At 51.8% G+C, this 24545-nt stretch overlaps 1 protein-coding gene across 4 annotated transcripts in view; it reads left to right on the plus strand.

The window, feature by feature from the left end:
• ASTN1 (astrotactin 1) overlaps positions 1-24545 on the plus strand; it is a 66571-nt gene that overhangs the window by 25968 nt on the left and 16058 nt on the right. For 3 of the 4 annotated variants that reach the window (XM_054286257.1, XM_054286258.1, XM_054286255.1), the window contains exons 3-16: positions 1064-1460; positions 3731-3877; positions 4315-4434; positions 5539-5688; positions 6866-7033; positions 7134-7218; positions 14789-14863; positions 15321-15458; positions 15761-15911; positions 16565-16731; positions 17535-17729; positions 18408-18535; positions 21172-21276; positions 22092-22280. In XM_054286257.1, the coding sequence (XP_054142232.1) occupies positions 1064-1460; positions 3731-3877; positions 4315-4434; positions 5539-5688; positions 6866-7033; positions 7134-7218; positions 14789-14863; positions 15321-15458; positions 15761-15911; positions 16565-16731; positions 17535-17729; positions 18408-18535; positions 21172-21276; positions 22092-22280 (2215 nt within the window). The remainder of the gene's footprint in view (positions 1-1063; positions 1461-3730; positions 3878-4314; positions 4435-5538; positions 5689-6865; positions 7034-7133; positions 7219-14788; positions 14864-15320; positions 15459-15760; positions 15912-16564; positions 16732-17534; positions 17730-18407; positions 18536-21171; positions 21277-22091; positions 22281-24545) is intronic. The other variant, XM_054286256.1, reaches the window with a different exon arrangement.

Below are 24545 nucleotides of genomic sequence, written 5' to 3' on the forward strand. Positions count from 1 at the left end.
GCATTTGCCTGGAATAAAGCTGATCTCTGTTTTCAAAGGCAGGAGAGTGAAAAAAAACATGCTTTGCTTTAAATGCTGCTTTTTCATGCCTCGCTGGCAACTTCAACACTGGTCCAGCCCAGGGCAGGCTCCAGGCCAGCACTGGGTGCGTCCAGTGCCAGCAGACTCTTGGTGATGGGCTCTCCTTTCCACCCTGGAGCATCCCTGGGGTGTTTGTGTCCCAGGGGATGGTGGATGCCAGCCCCTGGCTGTCACTGTAGGACACCAAACAACATGAGCACACACACTGCTGCTCTCAAGGTGAAGAAAACGGAAGTTTATTTTCTGACTCTAACATTTATAGTTTTCCAAAAGTGACAGTGGATTGGAGGGTGAAGGTGCCACCTCTCCAATGACACTGGACAAACCAACAGTCCATCAAATTTCTCCTCTTCTGTCAGGATCTCTAGCTGGTCAGAGTGACCCCGAGAAAAGTCAGAAGTCTCTTTTCCCAGCCCAGCGCTTGAAGAAGGAGTCAGGGCTCTTCATTTCTTGGTCTCAAGGTTGTTTATTGTGTCTTATCTATAAAATTCTTTCTCCTGCCCTGCTGAGGTCTGCTCAGCAAGACAGTCCAGGCACTCTGCCTGCCCCCGGGGCAGTGTTATGTCTTTATACTAAAAACTACGTATACAATATTTACAATTACTTTCCAGTACCTATCACCTATGTTAGACAGTGAGCTTCTATTCTAAACCAATCTGTAAGTGGTGGGATTGGTTTAGAATAGAAGTGCCCTGTCTTATATAGGTGATAGGTATTGGAAAGGAATTGTAAATATGTTGTATTTCGTTTGTAGTATAAAAAGACAGTGTGGTCAAAGTGCTGCTGGCTGCCCTGCTGAGCGGACCTCAGCTGGGCAGGAGGAAAATTTTACAGGTAAGATATAATAAACAACTCTGAGACAGAAAACTGAAGAACTCCGGGGGGCCCAAAACAGAGACTTTTCACATATCTGGGGGCTGCAATTACCAGCAGAACTCCCGAGAGCACCTGGCTGACCCTGCTCGGTGTGTGTTGCCCGCAGGGAGGCATGATCGCCCTGCTGCTGTCCATCCTGTGCCTGGTGATGATCCTGTACACCCGCCGGCGCTGGTGCAAGCGGCGCCGCGTGCCGCAGCCCCAGAAGAGCGCCAGCGCCGAGGCCGCCAACGAGATCCACTACATCCCCTCGGTGCTGATCGGCGGCCACGGGCGCGAGAGCCTGCGCAACGCCCAGCGCGTGCAGGGCCACAACTCCAGCGGCACGCTCAGCATCCGCGAGACGCCCATCCTGGACGGCTACGAGTACGACATCACCGACCTGCGGCACCACCTGCAGCGCGAGTGCATGAACGGCGGCGAGGACTTCGCCAGCCAGGTCACCCGCACGCTGGACTCGCTGCAGGGCTGCAACGAGAAGGCCAGTATGGACCTCACGCCAGGTGGGCTTGGGCTGACATGGATCCTTTCTGCCTTATCTTCTCCCCGCGGTTCCATGCGTGTGTTTTCCCCAGAGTATTGGAATTTTTACCAATATAGATGGACAGGACATGCCTGAGCTTGTCTGCCCATTGCTGCTGAGCCAAATAGCTGAAACTGTGGTGTTTTCACCCCTCAGACACTTTTGGCTAGCTGAATGTGTGGTGTTTCACCTCACAGACACTTTTGGCCTAGTGGATGTTGGTGTTTCACCCCAGGGACACTTTTGGCTAGCTGAATGTGTGGTGTTTCACCCCACAGACACTTTTGGCCGGCTGGATGTGTGGTGTTTCACCCCACAGACACTTTTGGCCAGCTGAATGTGTGGTGTTTCACCCCACAGACACTTTTGGCCGGCTGGATGTGTGGTGTTTCACCCCACAGACACTTTTGGCCAGCTGGATGTGTGGTGTTTCACCCCACAGACACTTTTGGCTGGCTGGATGTGTGGTGTTTCACCCCACAGACACTTTTGGCTGGCTGGGTGTGTGGTGTTTCACCCCACAGACACTTTTGGCTGGCTGGGTGTGTGGAGTTTCACCCCACAGACACTTTGGGCTGGCTGGGTGTGTGGTGTTTCACCCCACAGACACTTTGGGCTGGCTGGGTGCTGCAGCTGGGCCCGTGGGGACAATTCCAGGCCTGCAGGAGCTCTGGTGGTGCTAGGATGGAGCTTCCCCTCATAACAGGGGCTGCTCCTCAGGTTTACCGCTGGTGGAGAAGTTTTAAGGTGATGGTGAAGGAAAGGAGTCAGTTCTGATGGAGGGTTTGGATCCAGAGCTTTATTCTGGCCCACAGGCCTCTGAATCCACCAACTCCTCCAACAGAATCCCTGACTTCGTGGTTTGCTTGCCCTTTTACCCGGGGGTGAAAGGGAGGGAAGGAATATGGGGACCACCAAGCAGGTACTTAAGGGACAAAGGACAACTGAATGGCCCAATGTCCCCCCAGGGGTAGAGAGCATCCTATGAATTCTGCCAATCACTCAGTGCCCTTCTGGAATTCCAGGATTGACAGACAGTGCCCAGCAGGGGAAAAGAGAGGTGACTGACACACCTGGCAGGGAATTATCAGGGAGGGATCCGAGGTTATGAGGTAAATCCTGAAATCAAACACAACACTGGAGAATTTTTCCTGTTTCTCTGGGGTTTTGTTGGGTGTGAGGTGCTGTGGGTGCCCTGAAGGCACTTCCATTACTGCAGCCAGTGGAGAGCAGCTCCTACTGAGTGGGACATGGCTGGGACATGGCATGGCAGCTTTGTGCTTTCCGTGGCCTGACAGAGAACCAGAATGGGGCTCCTGTTGTGTTGTGAGGTCCCCAGGACAAGGTGAGAGATGAGAATTGACTCTAAGTTCTCAGAAGACTGATTTATTATATTATGATATGATATTATATTAAAAGAAAATTATATACTAAAACTATACTAAAGAAAGATAAAGGATACAGACAGAAGGATAGAAAAGAATGCTCATGAAAGCTCGTGATTGACTCCTCAGAGTCCGACACATCTGATGGTGATTGGTCATTAATTAAAAACAATTCACATGCTGGGTAAACAATTTTCCAGATCACATTTCAGAGTAGCAAAACATGGAGAAGCTGAAGCTTCCCAGCTTCCCAGGAAAAGAAATCCTGGCGAAGGGATTTTTCCAAAAATATCATGGTGACATGGCTCCCTCCATGCTATCCCCTCCTGACCCCCAAACTTCCCTTCTGTGTCCCCAGATTTCTGGTGTCTTCTTCAGGTGAGGTTTTTGGTAGCAAATTTTTACTTGCCATCAGTGTGATTCAGAGTTAACACTGCCTTCTGATCACCAGCAGGGATTCTTTGAGGCTCGTAACAAACCTGTTCCTTGGTCATACCACTAACTGAGCCATCCAACTAGAGCCTTATAACAAACCTGTTCTTTGGTTATATCACTGAGCCATCCAACTAGAGCCTTCCCAAACAGTTTGGGAAGATCATGGCGGGGTGCCTGAAGCTCTCCTGCATATGAAGAAGCGCCCTGAGAGGCTGAGTGTTAAATCTCAGCTTTTGGCTAGTTTGGTGGAGGTGCCAGTCCTCTTCAGGATTTGAGCTGCTCATCAATGTGCCTTGGGGGCAGCTCAGCTCATTGGCTTCAGCACCTTGATCACCTCAGGATGATCTGGAGATGGACCCAAGGAAAACTTTCTCTCACCTCCCTCCCTTTTAAAAGTCTAAATATTTCGCCTTCAATCCTTCCTGCTCAGGGAGCGACAACGCCAAGCTGTCCCTGATGAACAAGTACAAGGACAACATCATTGCCACCAGCCCCGTGGACTCCAACCACCAGCAGGCCACGCTGCTGTCGCACACCTCCAGCAGCCAGCGCAAGCGCATCAACAACAAGGCGCGAGGTAGGGGAGTCCCTGGGGAGGGTGGGCAGCCTTGGGCTCCCACCCACCCACCCACATTCCAGCCACCCACCCTCTCCTGGGATGAGGAAATAGAACCAGAGCATGGAGAGGGAAAGGGAGTTTGGATGGGGAGAAATGGGAAATGTGGTGCCTGCAAGGACGCGAGTGATGTTGGGCTGGTTGTGAAGATGCAGGTGGTGTTTGCCCCAGTAAATACTGCAGGGTTCTGGCACAGCCACAGGGAAAAGGTGTAAGGTATCCTGATCCTGTTGTGGGGAGGGTCTGGCTGTGTGTGCTAAGAAGGGGAGTAGATGCTGTCCCTGCTGCACCTGGCAGATGGAGCTTCTGCTCTGTAGTGCAGGGCTTTCCCTGAAGGGTGCTGTAGGATGCCAAAGTTTGGGGTGGCACGGTGCCAACCCCTCCGTGACTACACTCAGTGTCCCCTGCAGCTGGCTCAGCCTTTCTCAACCCCGAGGGGGACTCAGGGACAGAGGCAGACACCGATCCCCAGCTGACCTTCTACACGGACCCCTCGCGGAGCCGCCGGCGCAGCCGAGGTGGGTGCAGGTGCAGTGCAGGGGTGCGTGCAGGTGCAGGGGTGGGTGCAGGTGCAGGGGTTGATCACCAGCCATCCCTCTTGCCTCATTTGCCATTGCTTCTCTGGGTCTGGAGACTTTGCATTGGCAAAAAGATGGAAACCCCAGTGCAATGCCAGCTGCTGCAGGCAGGCACAGTCCCTGCTTCGCAGCAGGCTGCTGCTGCTCTCCGGTGGAGCTTCCCAGCAGAGGATGAAATGTATTCTGATGTTTTGCTGGAGGCTCCTGCCGGGCACTGGTGTATATTAATGAGTAACATGCTTCAAAGGCTGGCCCGTGCCGTGCCATGCTGCTGCTCAGCACCGTGCACATGCCAGCTGTGCGTGCACCAGGGGATGGGAACAGCCAGGCTGGAGTCTTGCCCCACTGCCCTGCTCTGTCCCTCTGGGAGGCTGGGAGGTTTCCTCTTCCCAAGAGGAAAGTTAGTGTCTGTTTCCCTCGCTGAGCCTCGTTTGCTGGATGATGCCTTGTTTTTCTGGGATTGGCAAGACTGGGAGCCATCAGCGGAGGCTGGAAGGCTCAGAGACAGAGACAGAGACAGACATTCAGGCTTTGTCTCCAAACAGTTTGTTTTCTGCTCAGCTTCTTCAGCTGAACGATTAAAAGTCAAAGACTTGCATGCTCTGAGCAGTTAGGGCTCTCTATTGCTTTTTCAAGAGCATCAAGGAGCCTGTTGTCATGACAAAATTAACCCAAGTGAAGTGCCAAGAAGGAGGGGGGAAAACCAGGATACTGCATTTACCTTCTTTTTTCCTGATATCTCTGCTCTGCTTTAAAGCTCTGCTGCTGCAAAGTTCTCAGCATGCTGCACTGCAGGGTGTGGGAGAGCCAGGGCTCGGGGGGATCAGGAAGATCTTGGTCACAGCAGGAGAGAGGGATGGATAGTCCCATGGCAAAGGCTGCTTCATGTTCTTCAAAGTGCAAAATGATTCCATTTGATTCGATTGATGCTGGGTTTCCAGGGGGCTGGGCAGGGTCTCTGCATCCTGGGCTCCCCTGACTGCACCCAGAGACCTTCCTGGGTGCTGCAGGTGTCAGGTCTGACTGTGCTCCTGTGCTCTGCAGTGGGGTCCCCCCGAAGCCCCGTGAACAAGACCACGCTGACCCTCATCAGTGTGACGAGCTGTGTCATCAGCCTGGTGTGCTCTTCCCACATGAACTGTCCCCTCGTCGTCAAGATCACCCTGCATGTCCCTGAGCACCTCATCGCCGACGGTGAGCACCCCCTGCTCTTACCCATTCCTGCACCCCCTGCTCCTTCTTACCCATTCCTGCACCCCCTGCTCTTACCCACTCCTTCCTGCCCCACTCTGTAAGGATTGATGGAGGAGAGGGAGAATGATGGTGCAAGACAGAAGGGACAGGTGGGGATGGAGTGCACCAGTGTGGGACAGAGGGAATGGGCATGGGATGGAGGGAATGGGCATGGGACAGAGGGTAATGGGCATGGGATGGAGATGGGGATGGGCGGAAGACAGAGTGGGATGGAGGGGATGGATCCATGACAGAAGGGACTGGTGTGAGATGGAGGGTACCATGTTGGGAGCAAGGGATGGGGTGGTACAGGATGGAGGGGATAGGCACTGTCACTACAGGACACGAAATAACACAAAATGGAGACGCAGCTTTTCCAAGGTGAAAAAAGAGTTTTTAATTTTTGACTCTAACATTTATAGATTTCCAAGAGTGACAGTGGATTGGAGGGTGACAGTGCCACCTCTTGAATGACACTGGACAGACTAACAGTCCATCAAATTTCTCCTCCTCTATAAAAGAATGCAAAACAATAAGTTATTTACATAAAGTGTGTGAGAAAGTTCATGGCAAGAATGTAAACATCAGAAGGCTTAGAAAATCTCAAAAAATCAGGGTGACAAGGCCCAGGACAGAAGAGACAGACACAGGGTGGAGATGGCTGCTGTGGGACACAGGGCTTGCTGCAGGATGGAGGGGATGGCATAGGGCCAAGGAGATTATTGTGGGTTGTAGGGGAGTGGATATGGGATTAAATGGACCATGATGGGATGAAGGACATGGTGGGACAGAGGGATCAAACCTCTGTGTGGGACCAAGGGGAGGGCTGTGGGATGGAGATGGCTGCTGTGGGACAGAGGGGAAAGGCACAGCATGGAAGGAGCTGTCATGTGTATGGAATGGAGGGGGCTGTCATGGCAGAGAGGACGGGCACAGGACAGAGGATTCCTTGTGGCACAGAGGGGACTGTCATGGGACAGAGGGTGCTTTCTCAGGATGGAGTGAATGGGCAGGGGATGCAGGGATCCATCACAGGATGGGGGCAAACATCACGGGATGGGTGGGATGCAGGGCACCCCCATGGGATGAGGGTGCAGCAGCGGGTGGCTGTCACTGACTGCCCTTGTCTCGGTGGCAGGGAGCCGGTTCATCCTGCTGGAGGGGAGCCAGCTGGATGCCAGTGACTGGCTGAACCCAGCACAGGTTGTCCTCTTCTCCCAGCAAAACTCCAGTGGGCCCTGGGCCCTGGACCTGTGTGCCCGGCGCCTCCTGGACCCCTGTGAGCACCAGTGTGACCCCGAGACTGGTGAGTGCTCCTGAGGGTGGGTCTGTGAGCTGGTGTGGCTGCACTCAGCAGGGAAGCACATGGAAAGCCTTCCCGTGCCGTGTCCCTGGTGTCTCCACAGGGGAGTGTCTCTGCTATGAAGGTTACATGAAGGACCCTGTGCACAAGCACCTCTGCATCAGGAACGAGTGGGGAACGAACCAGGGGTGAGTGCCCAGCCTTGCAGTGTCCTCACAGGAGCTGCTGGGCTTCCACAGCCCCTCAGCACAGCTGTGGGGACTTCTGGGATGGCAGAACTGGGGTAAATTCTTGGAGGCACCTCGGTGAATTGGAAGGTCAGCCCACAGCTGGGCTCTGCAGCAGGTCTGCAGGAGAGAGGATTTCTGTTCTTTGAAATAATCAGGATTGATGTACAAGAGGCCATTGTCACATTTCAGAGCCAACATCCTCTTTGGAGATTGAGGAGATTGAGGCTGTTCCTCCCACCCTTTTCTGCACTATCTTCTGGGGCTTTTGTTTTGGGTGTGTGAGGCATCAGAGGAGGGCTGAGGTTGGGCTGAGGTCCCCACTGAAAACTGGGAAAATTAAATGCTTTGATACTGTGCCCGAGGGAACAGAGGAGTCACCGCCTGCTCCAAGCTTTACACACCTGGAGGTGGTAAAGGAAACTTTTCTGATGTTTCAGCAGCAATTTGGTGGTGGATTCCCAAAGTTTCCACCTCTCTGTGACCCTCAAGGGGGTGCTCCATCTGTCCCTCAGCACTCGTGGGTCTGTGATGTGCAGCTCCCAGGAATGGCTGGAGATGATGTGCACAAAGCCAAGACATCCCCAAATTCAGAGCTCCCACCAAACCCCTTTTTTCCCCCCCTTTTCTCATTATGCTGCAGCTGGATCAGTGGTGGCCCTGCATGTGGCAGGATGCCCTCTCTGAAGTTATTAATGTTCACAGTGGGAAGAGAAAAATCATCAAAGGCTGGGCTTGGTGTCCCCCCTGCCGTGTCACTGTGCTGGGGGCTGGCAGCTGTCAGTGCTGGCACAGCCCTGCTGTGTCCCTTTGAACTGGGCCCTGGGGAGAGCACTGCTGCTCCATCTCCAGCCCCCTCGCTGCTTTTTATCATTTTAGAGGCAATTTAGCACCAGCTGTGTGAGACAAGCTGTTGCTCTGGGTGCCCTGGGCAGGGCCATGCTCGTGGTGCAGGTGGCCCCTGTTGGGGATGTGCTGTGGGTGTGGTGATGGTCCCCAAACCTCTGTGAGGTGCCACTGCTGGGGCAGGAGAATCCAGGCAGAAACACAGCTCCTTGTGCTGTGTGTCCCCAGTGTGCTAGAGGAACGGCCCCAGCTCCTCTGTGCCATCTCATAGGAGACATTGAGTTACTCCCCTGACAGGGATTTGCCTGTTTTGGGAGGTGTTGTGTTTAGGAGTGTCTCACAGTGGGCTGGAATGAGCCCACAGCCACATATGGTTTTGGTGTGTTGAGCCCAACACCTTGCAAAAATCAAATTAACAAATAACTTTGTCCATGGAGGCTAGTAACAAAAATGGATAAGCACTGTGGAGAAGCATTTGCTTCCTGACCCTCTGCTTTTCCTTTGCTCCTGAGCGTGGGTCTGCAGCTTCACACTTTCCTTCCATGCACACTGCTCTTCTCCAGCTTTTTCCTGATTTAGCTGCTTCACTTTCTGAAGGCAAAGTGGAGAAAAAGATGCTGCTTTCAGGTAAATTGGGAAAAAATATAGATGGTAACAAGCAGGAGAGAAGCCAAGGGCAAGAAGGACCAATACATTCCTAAAGCCCCCTGGACCTGTTGGCATCCCCTGGCGCAGCTTTGGTGTCAGCAATGCTCACCTGAAAGGTGCTCAGGACCTGCCCTGCTCCTCTGGGGGATTTGGGGCTGCTTTTTTAGACCTATCTCCAGCCTGAGGCTCCCACAGGAGCCTTTCCTCTGCCTGAAACAGGATCCATGCCTGGCCAGGGTGCATCTTGTCTTGTGTTTCTTTTTCTATACCGGAGTTGGCTATGACAAATTATGTGCAGCATTTCCAGAATATTTTTCTGTTTGAGGCAGAGAATCCTGGCAGTTCTCCTTTCTCCCCAGGATGCAGCACAGCCCTAGACCATGGTGGGGCTGTCAAAGTCCTTCTGCTCTCGAGGAGGCTCCAGTGCTGCAGCTGTCACCGTCCTTAGAAAACTCTCTCAAGCCTCTTGAAACTGGGCTCATTCTGTGTTTCTTCACGGAACCTGTCAGATTTTTGTTTCATAAAATGGTAGCAGCTGAAACCACACTTGACCATCCCTACCTGCAGCTTCCACTATTTTTAGGGGCTCTTGAAAGCATGTTCACACTAAGCATTGTGATGCTGAGAGCAGCTTGGTGTTTAATGAGAATTTTTCTGTTCCTGATGTCCAGGTGCTGCTCAGTGCAGCTCTGCCTGGAAGGGCTTGTGATGGTAGAGGTCCCTTTTGCACGAACTTTTGGCCTCCACAAGGTCGTGGCTGTGATGAAATCTCTTCAGCTTAGGAGAACCATCTTGTCAGAGCCTGTTTACGTGGATAACTTGTAGCTGTAAGCTGCTATTTGTGTTTTTTGGGGTAGAGGTTGAGTGCAGTGCTGTCTGTTTTTGGGCTCATCAGCTCACTCCCAGTTCCAGGCTCACCTGAAAGGGATGTCTGCAAATATTCTGCTCTCTCCCCCATCTCTCAAGGTGAGATCAGCTGTGCCTGAAACACTTCTGACTGCTGTTTTCTGAACCCTCCAATATTGCAGTGATGTTCTGCTGCCACGGGTCAGTCCCCAGAGAAACCACGCTGGCCCTTGGTCAACAAAGCAGGATTTGCCAAATCCCTTGGCAAACCTGGGAGTGATGTGCTCTGCATCTGACCTCCTCTGTTTTCCCTGGGTGGCCTTTTTATCTGGAAACTCATTTCAACCCTTTGGTTTAGGTGGTTTTGCCGTTGGTTTGTTTTTATTTACAGTGATGACAAGTTCCCTCACTGTCTGTTCACTCAGTAGCACCTAATTTTGCTCATGAAGGCGAGCTCATCTTTGTACTTTATTGGTGATGGCAGTGAGAAGCTTTTTGTGCTGTGTGTATTTTGGGTACCAGACTGAGCTCCACGCCTCCACACTGCATCTTTTACCCAACGTGTCCGGACCCTAAATCTTCAGTTTTTCAAAAACTCAGATCTTTTTGATCATGGATAGCAGATACATTTGATCAGCTGCTTTTTTTTCTTTTTTTGTTTTCTTTACTTTTCTTTTTTTTTTTTTTTTGGTGTGTGTGTTCTGCTCTTTGCCTGTTTTAAACAAATCTGTCTGGTGCTGTTTGTGTGCTCACAGTCTGTCTCCCTGCTTTGATATGCATTGTTAATTAGCTGCTTCTCGACTCTTACTCTAATGTTCCCTGAGCAGGATGCAGTTTCCAGCAATCCTACCAGCCACGCTTCATCTTTGCTCATCAGACCAAATTTCTGCTGTTCTTTTTGTGGTATGATTTGGCCAAAAATCAAATCAGCACATTCCGTCTTTAGTTAATAAACTGTTACCTGCCTGCATCTGTACTTTTTCATCCCAGCCCTTAGATCCATCTCACATGTGGCTTTCCCCTCCCCACGGTGCAGTTTTCAGCCTCCCCCGTTGAGATTTGAGGTGCTCTGCATTGAAGGAGTCCTTTTCAATGTCCTCTTTCAACTTGTAATGGGCTTCACCGCGGCCTGGGGAGGTTTGAAGGCAGTTTAAGGTGATATGGTGAACATGCCAGGCTGGGTGCTCTCATCCTGCTGTGACTGTTGGGAAATTGTCCCACCCCAGCCTTGGTGCCCCATCCGCAGCCTTGCGGATGTTTTTTACAGCACAGGGCCCGAATCAGTGCATCAGCCTGTGCCCTGCTCACCCAGCTCCCTTCCCTTCCCTTCCCTTCCCTTCCCTTCCCTTCCCTTCCCTTCCCTTCCCTTCCCTTCCCTTCCCTTCCCTTCCCTTCCCTTCCCTTCCCTTCCCCATATCTCCATCCTGGCACTGCCCCTGTTCCTATTATCCCATCCCCATCCCACAGAAGAGCGAGGGACACACTGAGCTGACAAGTACAGTACTTTTCCTGCTTAAAGTCTTTATTTTTCTCTCTCTTTTTCTCCCCACACCCTTTTTTCTATCTTTTTTTTTCTCTCCATCCCCTGCTGCGTGCCGCTGCTCCGCAAGCTGAAGGAGAGCCTGATAAAAAGCTCCCGGTTCTTTCAGATCCTTTTCACCAAGCCACCCACCCGCCTCCTCCTCCCGCCCCGCTCCCCTGGCAGATTTACGGGCAGCCCGGGAGAAAGTGCTGGAATTAGCATTTTTAATAAAGAGCTGCTTGCAGGGGCTGGCAGGGTGGGAGGGGAGAGCATCGGCAGCTGAAACCCGAGCAGGGCTGGTGCAGGCAAAGGGGAGCTGGGGAGGAGCTGCCCTGGGCATCGCTGATTGGAAATGTCATCGGTGGCATTGGGTGGCATCTGCTCTCTGCTCTGCTGCCACCAGGGTGGTTAGGAAAATCAATCCACAAAACATCAGAGGTTTGTGTCCAAAAAGGGCACAGAGGAGTCATTTTACTTTACTGGAATAAAGGGAGAGGCCATGGAGCATTCCCCTTGGATGTCTAAAATTTTTGGAGGATGCAGCCTCCTTTTATCCCAATTTCCCAGCCACATTTCCCTTCTCTCTTTCCCCATTGGCTGAGGTACCTGAGAGGTACAGACCCCCCGATACGTCTGATACCAAAGATTTCCTTCTAATGTATAACCCTCCCTTTTAATTTTTAATTCTTATGGAATTTAAGGTTTTTTCTTCTCCATTGTTTCTTTCATCTCTCAATGTTTAATTTCATTTATCAGCAAACCTTACAGTTTATTTGTAAAAGCAAATCTTTTTTCTCATTCATCAGTCAGTGGAATCCTTCCCATTGTTTCTTTTATTTCCCAGTGCTGGTTTTATCTACCAGCAGACCCACAGCTTGTTTGTAAAGAAAAATCCACTATTGTTTATATATTACAACCTATATATTGTTCGTAAAGGCAAATCCACTGTTCCTCTCAGGGTGGTTCTGGGTCTGCATGGGTCTCCATTTTGGGGTCCTGGGTGCAGCAGGGGTGCTCTGGTCTCCTCACCCTTTTGCGATCCTTTCCTGGTTGGAAACCCTGAAAAGCACAGGAGGTCAGGGAACCAGGTGTGAAGTCACCTATTCCAGCGTGTAACAACCAACCACTTTCTCCTCCAGTGACATTTCAGTCACATTCCCCTGCAGCAGCTCCTGGTACCTTCTCCTGCAGCCCTTCCAGCCCCTTGCCAGCTCCAGCTGCTCCAGGTTAGCTCATGGTGGGTAGTCACATCCTGCCAGCTCTGGGATCATTTCTCACCCCCTCCGTCTTGTATGGAAGTTTTTCAAGCTGGAGCACAGTTCTGGATGCTCCAAGTCAGTCTGGCCTCCTCCCCATGGGGCTGCAATTTAAGCATGGCCAGGGCCCTGTTGAGCTGGTTCAAAGCATCTCCAGCAGCTCCAGGTTTGGAGGGCTTAGCAGGTGTTTTGTGAGCTTCCACTCAAGCCCCGATATGGAGCAAAGCATGCAGGTAATGGTCCATCTAGAAGAGCTGAGAGACTTAAGGTTGTCCTGGGGATCCACTGGCAGCACTCTGGCCTTGGGACCTTGCTGGCTGAGTGTGGGGAATTTGCTGGTTCTCAGGTGCCCTGGTGATTCCCCATTTTGTTGTTTCAATGCCCACCTGAGTGCCAAGGCTTGCAAGAAGCTGAGAGCTGTCATTCCTGGCCCATTTAATCCAACCTGGTCAGCTGCAGAGCTGCTGGTCATTCCCACTTTCCTTTGTGAGCTCTGAAGGCCATGCAAGCCTGACTCTCCCTTGCCATGTAGGGATGTAGCTAAAGGCTGAACGTTGCATTTAAGGGGCTTTTTTTTGACCCCAAGTAAGGGAAAAGTGTGGCAGGCTGAGGAGATGCCACATCTCCCTTCCTGGAGCACAGAAACCTCTTCCCTGGATCACAGCCATCATCACTTTTTGCAAGGGCATGCAGTGTTAGGAGCAGGGGTGATGGGTTCAAACTGACAGAGGGAAGGTTTGATTAGATATTAGGATGAAATTCTGCACTATGAGGGTGGGGAGGCCCTGGCACAGGGTGCCCAGAGAAGCTGTGGCTGCCCCTGGATCCCTGGAAGTGTTCAAGGCCAGGCTGGATGGGGCTTGGAGCAACCTTGGCTAGTGGAAGAGGGGTAGAATGAGATAATCTTTAAAGTCCCTTTCAACCCTGGCCATTCTGGGACTCCATGATTACAGGAATTTTAGCCACATTTGGAAATTGCATCCTGGGTGGACACAACATGGCTTGAGTGCTGATTTCAATCTCCCAGGTGGGTCCAAATACACTGGCTCCATGTCCTGGGTGTGTCCACATGTGCCACCTGGTTTGGCAGTCCCTGTGCACCTGCAGCACCTGCCCCAGCACTGAGCTCTGCTGCAAGCCAAGAGCAGCTCTCCACAACCACTTTTCCACCCCAATTGATGGGGAACAATGCCTCGCTTCTATACAGCCTCTGCCTTTGTTCCCAGCCTGATGTGCTCCTCAAAAGCAAGAATAAAACCCATCTGCAGGAGCACTGGAAGGTGGGGGAGTGAAGCATTCAAGGTATTGGCGAGACACAAGGAGCACATCTCTTTCTGGATGAGGCTGACCTCATTCAAGGCAATCCGATTGTGGGCTGAATGTAATCCCCAGCTCCCAGCTGACCAGACAGGAGAACAGCATTGTATCCCAGCAAAGGAATGCTGTAATCCTGCAGGCAGGATTTCTGTATTATTATTATTATTATTTTTGTCCTTGCTGAAATAAGTTCAGATTAGAAATTAAACTGCTTGTGCAGGAGAGCTGTAATTGCCTTGAGAGAAAATCCCTGGGTTTGTCACTGGCACCTGACACTCTTGATTCTGAATTTTAGCAGCAGTGATGCGATGTGATGGAAAATCTCCTCTCCCCAGCTCTGAGCTCTTTGCAGAGGGAATTTGGAGTTTTAGGGTTTGGCAGTGGGGTCTCTTGTCTGTGTCACTCTGTGAGTGGTGGTGTGCCAGCAGGGCTGTGCTGCTGGGGGTTCATGTCCCAAAGGTGTCATGGCCATGGGTGTCCCACTGAAAGGTACCAGCCTCCAAATCTTAGTGGCTCATCACTCATCACCCTGTGCTATCTACAACAGCAGGGATGGACCAGCTCTCCAGCCTCCTGCTTGGCTCCACGCTTCCACCTTGTCTTCCCGCCCACTTTGCAAAGCTCCCCCACCTGGAACAATGTAAAAAAGGGTGGTAATAAGGCAGGTGGTGAAATTGAGGTCCCAGGCTTGATGTGCTGCCTGGCAAAAACCTCACAGAGATGGTCCAGCTGTGGTTTGGTTTTCTTTTTGCAATTCAATAGCTGTGATGCAAATCCCTAAAACAGGACCAGGCAGGTGGTACCGAGCATGAAGGGATGTGAGGATGGCTGGAGTGCATCCAACCCCAAAATAACAGATGCAACATACCACTGGCCTATTGACAGGTTGGAGCTGGAATGAGAATCTGATGTTGTAGGGACCCCAAAATTAAGATCTTGGATCTGAGGCTATTTTATTGTGTTGTCCTGGCTACCCTCGGAGTCATCCTACCCCAGGACCCTTCTGCATGTGAGCTGAGGGCTGAGCAGGCATTTTGGGCTGTGAGCAGTTGTGAGGACATGATGCTGGTGTGATGCTCCTGGTTTTCTTTTCCAGGCCCTGGCCATACACCATCTTCCAACGTGGCTTTGACTTGGTGCTGGGTGAGCAGCCTTCTGACAAGATTTTTCGGTAAGCAGTGAAGGCAACATGCTCAGCACATTTTGGGGCTTAAATATGACTCAGGGAATGCAGGTAGCCCAGCTGGCAGGGCTGAGCACAGCTGTCCTGTGCCACCTCCTGGGGACATGTGAGCATGGCTGGGAAGATGCCCCTGCAGCTTCATGTGGGTGCTGGATACCCAGCAGCCAGTTCCTCCTCCCTGTCCGTGGTGAGAGTGAGTTTTAGGCTCTGAAGGAGGGTTTCTATGGAAAATGAAAGTGCCCTTTTTTTAAAGTAACATGCAATTTTTGGGAATCATTGGGTGTATTTGGAGGAGCCACCCCACTTTACCCTGCCCACACACCTTAGTCTGGGCTGGCATCCTTGCAGGATGAGCAGGGAGGCTCAAGGGCTTGGATTTGGGTGGAGACAACCTTCCAGGGTCAGCTTTTTCCTTTATCCAAGCCTTTTCTGCTCTCCCTGGCAGGTTCACCTACACCTTGGGCGAGGGCATGTGGCTGCCCCTGAGCAAGAGCTTTGTCATCCCACCAGCTGAGCTGGCCATCAACCCCTCAGCCAAGTGCAAGACTGACATGACGGTGATGGAGGATGCAGTGGAGGTCAGGTAGGTGCCATGACAGGGTGAAGGAGCTCAGGAGGGACTTCAGCAAGCAGAGCTGGCATCCCCATCCCACGAGATTAATACAACCATGAACCTGCCCCTCTTTAGTCCTGCAAAGCCGAGGTTTTGGCAGTTTTCTCCTCATCTCAGGAGCTCCTGCATCCTTCTAAAAGCTCGGCTGCCGTCCAGTTCACCGTCAGCCTGAGCTCTGGGAAAACCCATGCAGCAGCCACGGTCATGCATGCATCCACAACATCTCATGGAAGCAGCGATTACACATCTCCCCTTCCTCCTCCTCCTCACAGGGAAGAGCTGATGACCTCGTCCTCCTTCGACAGCCTGGAGGTGCTGCTGGACTCCTTCGGGCCCGTTCGCGACTGCTCCCGGGACAATGGCGGCTGCAGCAAGAACTTCCGCTGCATCTCGGACCGCAAGCTGGACTCCACGGGCTGTGTGGTGAGTGTCCCCAGGCTCCTGGAACCCCCCTTGGTGTCAGCAAGGAAGGCCAGGCCACAAAGGGAACCCTGCCTCCCTTGCTGTCACTTTATGGTGCATGTTTTGAGGTTGATTTTGTAGCAGGGAGATGGTTTTGGGCTGGCAGATCCTCTGTTGCTCAGCACACGAGGCAGTAAGAGTCCATCTGTTTGTTGGCTCTGTGGGAGGCTGCAGATCACTCATGTGTGTGTCACCACTACAGCTGCTCTGCCCCAAAACAGGGGGACTGTGGGGCTGGGGTGTCACCAGAGCTGGGCATTGGGGGGAAGAGGCTGTGAGAGCGGGAAAGAAAGTGGATGTGGAAAGGGCAGCACGGCTTTGTCAGTCACTGGAGCTGGGTTGCTGGAGAGTGGGGTTGATACCAGCACATTGCTTTGATAGGAGATGGCTTAGGGGGTTCCCACCTCAGGGGATGCACTCCTGAGGGCTGCAAAGTGGTGCAGGAGGAATCTCTGCAGATGAGGATGGTGCTGCTGTCCCTCCTGCAGCCCCTGAGCACTGCTAAGGCTGCACTTTCTGGTGGAGAGCAATGCTGGAGCCCTGCCCTCCACCTCAGCCCCACAGACAGAAACCTTCCCATGGGTTTTCATCCCCTATTTCCCCCACCCCACCAGTGCCCCACAGGACTGAGCCCCATGAAGGACGGCACGGGCTGCTACGACCGGCACGTGGGTGTGGACTGCTCCGACGGCTTCAACGGGGGCTGCGAGCAGCTGTGCCTGCAGCAGATGGTGCCCCTGCCTGAGGACCCCCTGCTCTACAACATCCTCATGTTCTGCGGGTGAGTGACTGCCCGAGCCCAGGAAATTCCTCTGCCTGCCCTGGGGGACTCCAGACCCTGACAGGAAGGTCGGAGATGTTAGCACAGAGCACAAGACCCCTGTGCCTTTCATTTAGCCCTTGGAAAAAACAGTTACCAACCTTTATATGAAGAATTACAAGTCAAGAAAGTTTAAGTAGAATAATAGTTTGTCACGGGTGAAAAATAGATTTTTAGGGTTTTTAGAATGGGGGCTTGGGGTCCCAAGAAAGAAGAATTTGGGCGTGCCCTGTCCCTTTTCCTTCTTCTTCCTAGCCTCCATCTTCTGGGTGATGGTGGCATTTTTAGATTGGTTTAGAGTAGAAACTCACATAGGTGATAGGTATTGGGAAGTTATGGTAAATAATGTACACATAGTTTTTAGTGTACAAAGATAACACTGCCCCAAGGATGGACAGTGTGCCTCAACCCAGCCTGCCAGACAGACCTCGGTGGGTCAGAGGAAGAATTTTATAGATAATAGATAATAAACAATAAACAACCTTGAGACCAAGAAATGAAGAGCTCAGACTCCTTCTTTGACTGCTGGGCTGGAAAAAGAGAGTTTCTAACACATCTTAGGGTCGCTCTGACCAGCAGAGATTCCCAGAAGTGACCCATCCTCATCCCCTCCCTGGCCACGGGGACACCCCAAAATGCTGCTGTCACTTGCTGTTGCCCCCCTGAGCTGGTGGGGTTGAGATGGAGGGTGTCTCCTCTGTTCTTGTGTCTGTGCTCACTGTTGGGGGGCTGCAGCTGACAGGCACCCCGTGCTGGCTCCCCAGGTGCATTGAGGACTACAAGCTGGGCGCAGACGGGCGCTCGTGCCAGCTGATCTCGGAGTCGTGCCCCGAGGGCGGGGACTGCGGCGAGCCCCGCGAGCTGCCCATGAACCAGACCCTCTTCGGGGAGCTCTTCTACGGCTACAACAACCACACCAGGGAGGTGGCACCAGGCCAGGTGCTCAGAGGGACCTTCAGGTGAGTTGCAGACCCCAGCAGGGTCAGACCTCAGCATCCTCTCCAAGAGGAAGGCTGTGACGGGGTTCACAGGGGTCTTATGTTGAAGGAAGAGACGGAGATCTGACTCCATATTTCAGAAGGCTTGATTTATTATTTTATTATATATATTACATTAAAACTATACTAAAAGAATAGAAGAAAAGGTTTCATCTCAGAAGGCTAGCTAAGCTAAGAATAGAAAAGAATGAATAACAAAGGTTTGTGGCTCGGACAGAGAGTCCAAGCCAGCTGACTGTGATTGGCCATTAATTAGAAACAACTCTATGAGACCAATCACAGATCCACCTGTTGCATTCCACAGCAGCAGATAACCAATGTTTACATTTTGTTCCTGAGACCTCTCAGTTTCTCAGGAGGAAAGGATTTGCATGAAAAGATGTCTGCGACAGAAGGCGTGGAAGGAGCCTGGGGCTGGACTGTAGCAGACTGCCTGTCCGTCCATGCCTGGCTTTGCTTTGCAGAAGATGGAGGGGCTGGTGGGGAGGGTGGGTCTTACACTTTCCATCAAGAGTAGACATCTTTTTAATCTGCTCCTGAAGGAAAGGAGAAGTGCCAGGTGGTTTTTTGGGATGGATCACTTGCTAGCAGTCAGTGCTGTCCCCCAGCCTTGCTCTTCTCTCTGCAATTACCTTCCAGGCAGAACAACTTTGCCCGGGGCCTGGAGCAGCAGCTGCCTGATGGGCTGGTGGTGGCCACAGTGCCCTTGGAGAACCAGTGCCAAGAGGAGCTCTCTGACCCCACGCCCGACCCTGAGTTCCTCACTGGTGAGTGAGTCCAGCTGGATCCATGCCTCTCCCAGGGAGGCAGCTGCCAGCATGTCCAGCTCAGCACCCCAACCTCCCACAGGATATATCTACTGGGGGATATGTCTAGTCTGGCTTTAGCCGCACACAAAGGAACCAGCAGCTGAGGGTTGGTTCCTTTTTCCAGTAGGAGGAAGGCATTAAAAATGAAGGAAAGGCAAAGGCTGTAAATTAATTGTGGAGTAAAAGCTCAAGCATCCATCAACTATTTGGAGTATTTACAAAAGGATTTTTCTTCTTTTTTTTTTTTTAGGGCAAAAGAGGTTTTCCAATTACTTTTGATTTCTTTGCTGATTTAATGAAGCATTCAAAACCCAGTGCCACCAAAACAAAATGTTTTGGTTTGTCATACCAGAGCATCATGGGCCATGAGTGATAGGTTATCATGGGTTCCTAGACAGCCTTCAAGGATTTGCCTTTTTTCCATGTTGCCAGTACACATAAGTAACCTTCATTTCCTTGGTGTTTGTTGCTGTTTATCGCTCAGGACTCCATTTTCTTCATGGTGGAAAAAGCAACTTTTTATTCACATAACTCCTTTTTATACAGTTTTACAGACCTCCTGTGGGACTCCAATTGGTCAGTAGTTTTCTCTCCAATTACTTTTATTAGTTAGTAACAAGTTGTTATCCTGTATTGATTGGTCACTCAAACTCTTGGTGTCTACATGCAGGGACAGTTGTTTGGTAAAGATAGTTTTCATTTTCCTATCTAACGGTGCAGAAACAGTTTATGCAGGTGCAAGTAATTTTTTAACCCAGGAAAAGTTTGTTATCTGAACAAATTTCTCACAAAAGGATTGTTTTCACATGGGAACTTGCAAAGTGCTAGCTTGATAAGGCCAGCCACTGATTCCAGAAGAACAGGCCTGATTTTTTGAAGCTTTTCTCTATGATTTCTCTACCTCACTGTTAGCTGAAATGGCCCTGACATTGAGGAGCTGCTAAGCACAGGATGTGGCTGGTTTTGTCTCATAGGAGAGCTTGTGCATTCCCTTGTCTGGCAGAGCTTCCAGGAGGATTTTGGGGAGCCCCCATGGACTGTATCGAGGGTCTGGTGGATGCTGGTTGCCCTGACAGGGTGCATGGCAGTGAAGGTGCAGGCAGATTCAGCAGGGAGGAGGGTGCTGGTGGGTCCTGGGGGGCTGAGCTTCCCCAGGAGAGATGGATGGGTGGGTCACTCCTGCTTCCCTGGGGATGCTCAACCCTGCCTGGAGGTGCTGGAGGACACCTGCCTCCCACTGGGGCTCTCCTGCCTGTGACATGGTTACATGGATGTAAGGAAGGCACAGGCAGGAGAGGGAAGCACAGGGATGCTGCCACCACAGCCTCAGCATCACAGCAGTGTCAGTGGGACTGGGATTTCACTGGCAATTATGCTGGGGAGGTAAAAGCCAGTAAATGATGCTATTCATTTCCCACACTCTGCTGGCTTATTTAGAGGGGAAAAAAAAAAAGAGGAAAAAAAGGAAAAGAAGTAAAATATTCTCTGCTTGTCAGAAGCTTGGATATCGCTGTGAATACACGAGAGGCAGAGCTGCTGAGTAAGGAAGGGCTGTTTTTGCATAAACACTTTGCAGGGAAGAGCGAGGCTTTGAAGCTGTCGGCAGCAGGCAGCACTGAAGAGAGAGGTGCTGAAGGCAAAGGATCTTATCCTGCTTATACTCTGTCTCCAGGTCTCCTTACAGAGGGGGGGATGCCCACTGCTATCCTCCTGAACTCCTGCTGGGTGCCTGTTGGCAGCAGAGCTTGCTGTGACGTGCTGGCTGAGCAGCACTGGAGCTGAGAGGGAGGAGGTGGCCTGTCCCTGCATCCTGCTGTGGCACTCTGGGGATGCTCTGGCCACCGAATTCAGAGCCATGAGCACCCCTCAGTTCCCTTGCTGGGGCTTTGTCTGAGGCTCTGTGGCCTCTCGGTCCCTCTGCTCATAGAAGCTGAGCTGCTTTGGGCAGGAGTAAGTGCTCACCAGCCCAGGTCTCCATGAATTCCTGGCTTCTGTAACTCACAGCTGAATGGCTGAAAAACGGGATGTCTTTGAAGGAGAAGGACAAACCCTGGGTCCTCTCCAGCCCCAGCTTTGTCATAGAGTCCTGAGGGAATATTAGCATCAATAGGAAGTGATTTCCCTGCCCATCTGCTGCCCACTCAGCTCAGTCCCAGCCGAGGGGGACCCAGGGCCTCCTGGTTGCCCTTGGGCACATGTGGCATGACGGTGACCGTCCCCAGGCCTGCTAACAGCTCATTAAAAAGCACAGCTCTCATTAGTGACATAATTAGCGCACCTGGGCATGCCTTGGGAGTGGGCACTTGGAAGGAAACAGGAGGGGGTGCAGGAGGAGGCTCATTATCTTCCAGCGCAGAGCAAAATGAGACAAGCCTACGTGTTTTCCTTCAAAGCTGTCATTTTAATTGCTGGGGACCACCTGACCCTCAGCTCTGAAAGCCTCCCTGGGGGCATGTGGTGTGTACAGAACCCTTTTCCCTGGTTTCTTCCCACCTTGCTGGCTGTGTTGCCCAAGGCACGAAGGGCTGCAGCCATCCCCACGGTGAAGTATTGCTCAGCAGTGGCATTGAGTCCCTGTGTCCTCTCTCTGGCAGGGATGGTGAACTTCAGTGAGGTGTCTGGGTACCCCCTGCTGCAGCACTGGAAGGTGCAGTCTGTCATGTACCACGTCCGGCTCAACCAGATGACCATCTCCCAGGGTAAGTGTGCAGGAACATGGGGAATAGAGGAGAGAGGATGGCAAGAGGTGACAGAGCCTTCTGCTGGCAGGTGATTGTTGGAACCCAGGAAATGGTTCTGGGTTCCAGAACCATTCTGGATGCTCTGGAGGACTCTAGACCCTGCCCAGGGGCTCAGAGACCTTGGCCCACAGCCCAAGACCCCTGTGCCTTTGATTTTGACCCATGGAGCAAATTACCAACCTTTTTATGAAGAATTACAAGTCAAGAGAGTTTAAGTAGAATAATAGTTAGTTTGTCACCAGGTGAAAAATAGAGTTTTAGGGGCTTAGAATGGGGGCTTGGGGTCCCAAGATGGAGGAATTTGGGCATGCCTTGTCCTTTCTCCTTCTTCTTCCTAGCCTCCATCTTCTGGGTGATGGTGGCACTTTTGGATTGCTTTAAGGTAGAAATTCACTGTCTAACATAGGTGATAGGTATTGGGAAGTCATGGTAAATAGTGTACATGTAGTTTTTAGTGTACAAAGATAACACTGCCCCAAGGATGGGCAGTGTGCCTCAACCCAACCTGCCAGACAGACCTCAGTGGGTTGGAGAAAGAATTTTATAGATAAGAAATGATAAACAACCTTGAGACCAAGAATAGAAGAATCCTGACTCCTTCTTTGACTGCCAGGCTGGGAAAAGAGACTTGTACATATCTCAGAGTCACTCTGACCAGCAGAGATTCTGAGAGGTGATGGGCTCAAAGGCTGGCTGTCCATTGTGAGTGTGTACGGGGTAGCAAGGGCTTGGTGGGCACTGGGAACTGAGCATCTCCTCCATCTCCTTGCCAGCCTTCAGCAATGCACTCCACTCTCTGGATGGAGCCACCTCCCGTGCAGATTTTGTGGCGCTGCTGGACCAGTTTGGCAACCACTACATCCAAGAGGCAGTGTATGGCTTTGAGGAGTCCTGCTCCATCTGGTATCCCAACAGGCAGGTCCAGCGGCAGCTCTGGCTGGAGTATGAGGACATCAGCAAAGGTAGGAGCTTGTCCTTGGGAAGGGTATCCATGGCCACCCCCTGGGAGTGGGAAGTGGGGTTTGCTTTTGGCATTTTGGAGGTGCCCAGCCTGTGTCAGGACTGTGTCCCATGTCATCATCTCACACTCTGCTCTCACACCCTTTGAAGCCAGCCAAAGGATTCCCATGGATTGCAGCAGGCCAGGCCAAAAAGAAAGATCAATACCCACAGCCCCAGGGAAAGACAAGTGCACCAATCCCACCGAGCCATCCTGCCTCATTCTGGACTTTACTGTTATCTTTAATCTTATTCTTTCCTTCCTTTTGTCTCTGCCATATCTACTCTCTTCCACCTGCATCCTGCAGCCAGACTTTGCTCCCTCCAGTGTGTTTCCTTCTCCTGGGGAGAATGCTTTTAATGCCAGGGAACCAGTTAGGAGCTGGGAGGTTCATCATGGTGCCCAGGGCCTCTGGCACTGCTGCATCCCCTCCAGTGCCCTGGCTGCAGTGAGCTGTGATGGATCCCCTGTGGAAGAGGCTGTGCCCACTTTGAATGGCAGCTTTACAAAAGCTGAGGCAGCCTAACCCCTGCCTGCTGCCATCTGTCCTCAGGTCTGTGGCAACTTGTCTGGTGGAGAGTGTCCCTACCCATGGCAGGAGCTGGAATGCGATGGTCTTTATAGTCCCTCCCATTCCCAACTATTCTGTGATTCTATGATCTCTTGTGCTGGCCTCAGCAAAGCTGCCTGTAGGTGTTTTCCTGCCTATGCTGGGGATGGTGGGTTGCAGCATCCAGGCTTGGGCAGCAAACAACAGCCAGCACCCAAGCCTGGGCATGGGGGATGCTGAGCAGAGCTGCAGCTTTTTACAGGACCTTGGTTTGCTGCTGCTGCCCAGGAATTCCCAGGTGCAGGCAGTGTGAGCTTGGAGCCACAATGGACACATCATTTCCATCATGAGGCTTCATAATTCTCAGTATTGGCACCAGCCTGTGGTGCTGCTCTTGCTATGTCCCAGCCACAGGGATACTTGTTATCTCCCTAGGGCTCTTGTGTGGGAAGGGCCTCTTTCAAAGCCTGAGTCTGGATCCTGTGGGCTCCTGGAGCCTGGGCTTCTTCACAAGCCCACCTGGGAAAGCACGGGCACGGTGCTGTTTGGCTGTGGGCTGTCTCCAGATGTAGCACCTCCTGATTGCAAGTACTTCTTTTATTTCTCCTGCAATTTCCTCCTCTTTGATTTTCGTGCTTGGAGGCTTTTCAGGTCTGGCAGCCTTTTTCCACCCACAGTATCACATTTAGGTTTCACTCTGGCACCTGCCACTTTCCTTCCTTTGCTTTTTGTTTGCAAACGTCAGGGGCTGGATATCGATTGAGAAATTGCAAGAGACAAATCATTCCCTGGCTCCTCTGCTTTTCCTCAGTGCCTGCTAAGCTGCAATTCACAGCCAGCCTAAAGTGATCCATCTCCAGCTTCATGGGGGAGCAGAGCAACACTTTTGGATCCTAGGTTTTAACAGCCTTGTTTTCTTTCAGGAGTCTCAAGGATGGGCTAGTGCTGGCCCATCATTTCTCCACAAATCCTTGCTATAGGGAGATTTTCCTGTTGAGTCATGGATGTCGTCCATGGTGGCTCCCCATGTACCCCCATGTAGCAGGTCACCACTAATTATGGCCTGAGCCTGCCCTGAGAGGCTTTGCCTGCTCATCCTTCAGCTTCCTCCAACCCCACCAACCATCTTCAACGGTCCCTCTACGCTCCTCTTCCTTCTGTATCAATCCCTGCCATCCTTTGGCAGGGATTTTGTGTGAAAAGCACTGTTTCCCTTCATGGCAAGGCTTGCCATGGCAGGGTGATGCTGTCCAGGGCACAGCAGTGATGGGCAGATTTTACCTTTTTGATTTCTGGGCAAGGACTGTTCCTCTTGCACCAAAACATTTCCTGCTATGTAGGGCCAGGAAGGCTTTTGCAGGATTGTGGTCTGGCAGGGGTTTTCTTGGGGAGTCAGGGTGATGTGAAGGTGCCCAGGCAGGTTCTCCAGGAGCCTCCAGCCACATGAAGGAGGCTCCCTCTCGTGGGGACCTGCTGTAAGGCTGGACTGTCCCATCCAGCTGTAGGGATGGGGCTGGGGAAACTGAGGCACGGGGGCGACCAGAGGACCTGCAATCACAGAGGCCAGGGTGGGCTTTTTAGTCCTGATTCCTCCTCTGAAGACCAGTAAGTATTTAATCCCTACAGAACAAAAGGATGCAGGGGGCTCTTTGGAAGCACTGCCTCTCTCCTGGGTGG

Source organism: Melozone crissalis, unplaced genomic scaffold (assembly GCF_028551555.1).
Source record: "Melozone crissalis strain CALT ecotype California unplaced genomic scaffold, PUWL_Pcris_2 ptg000045l_1, whole genome shotgun sequence".
Classification (NCBI taxonomy): Eukaryota; Metazoa; Chordata; class Aves; order Passeriformes; family Passerellidae; genus Melozone; species Melozone crissalis.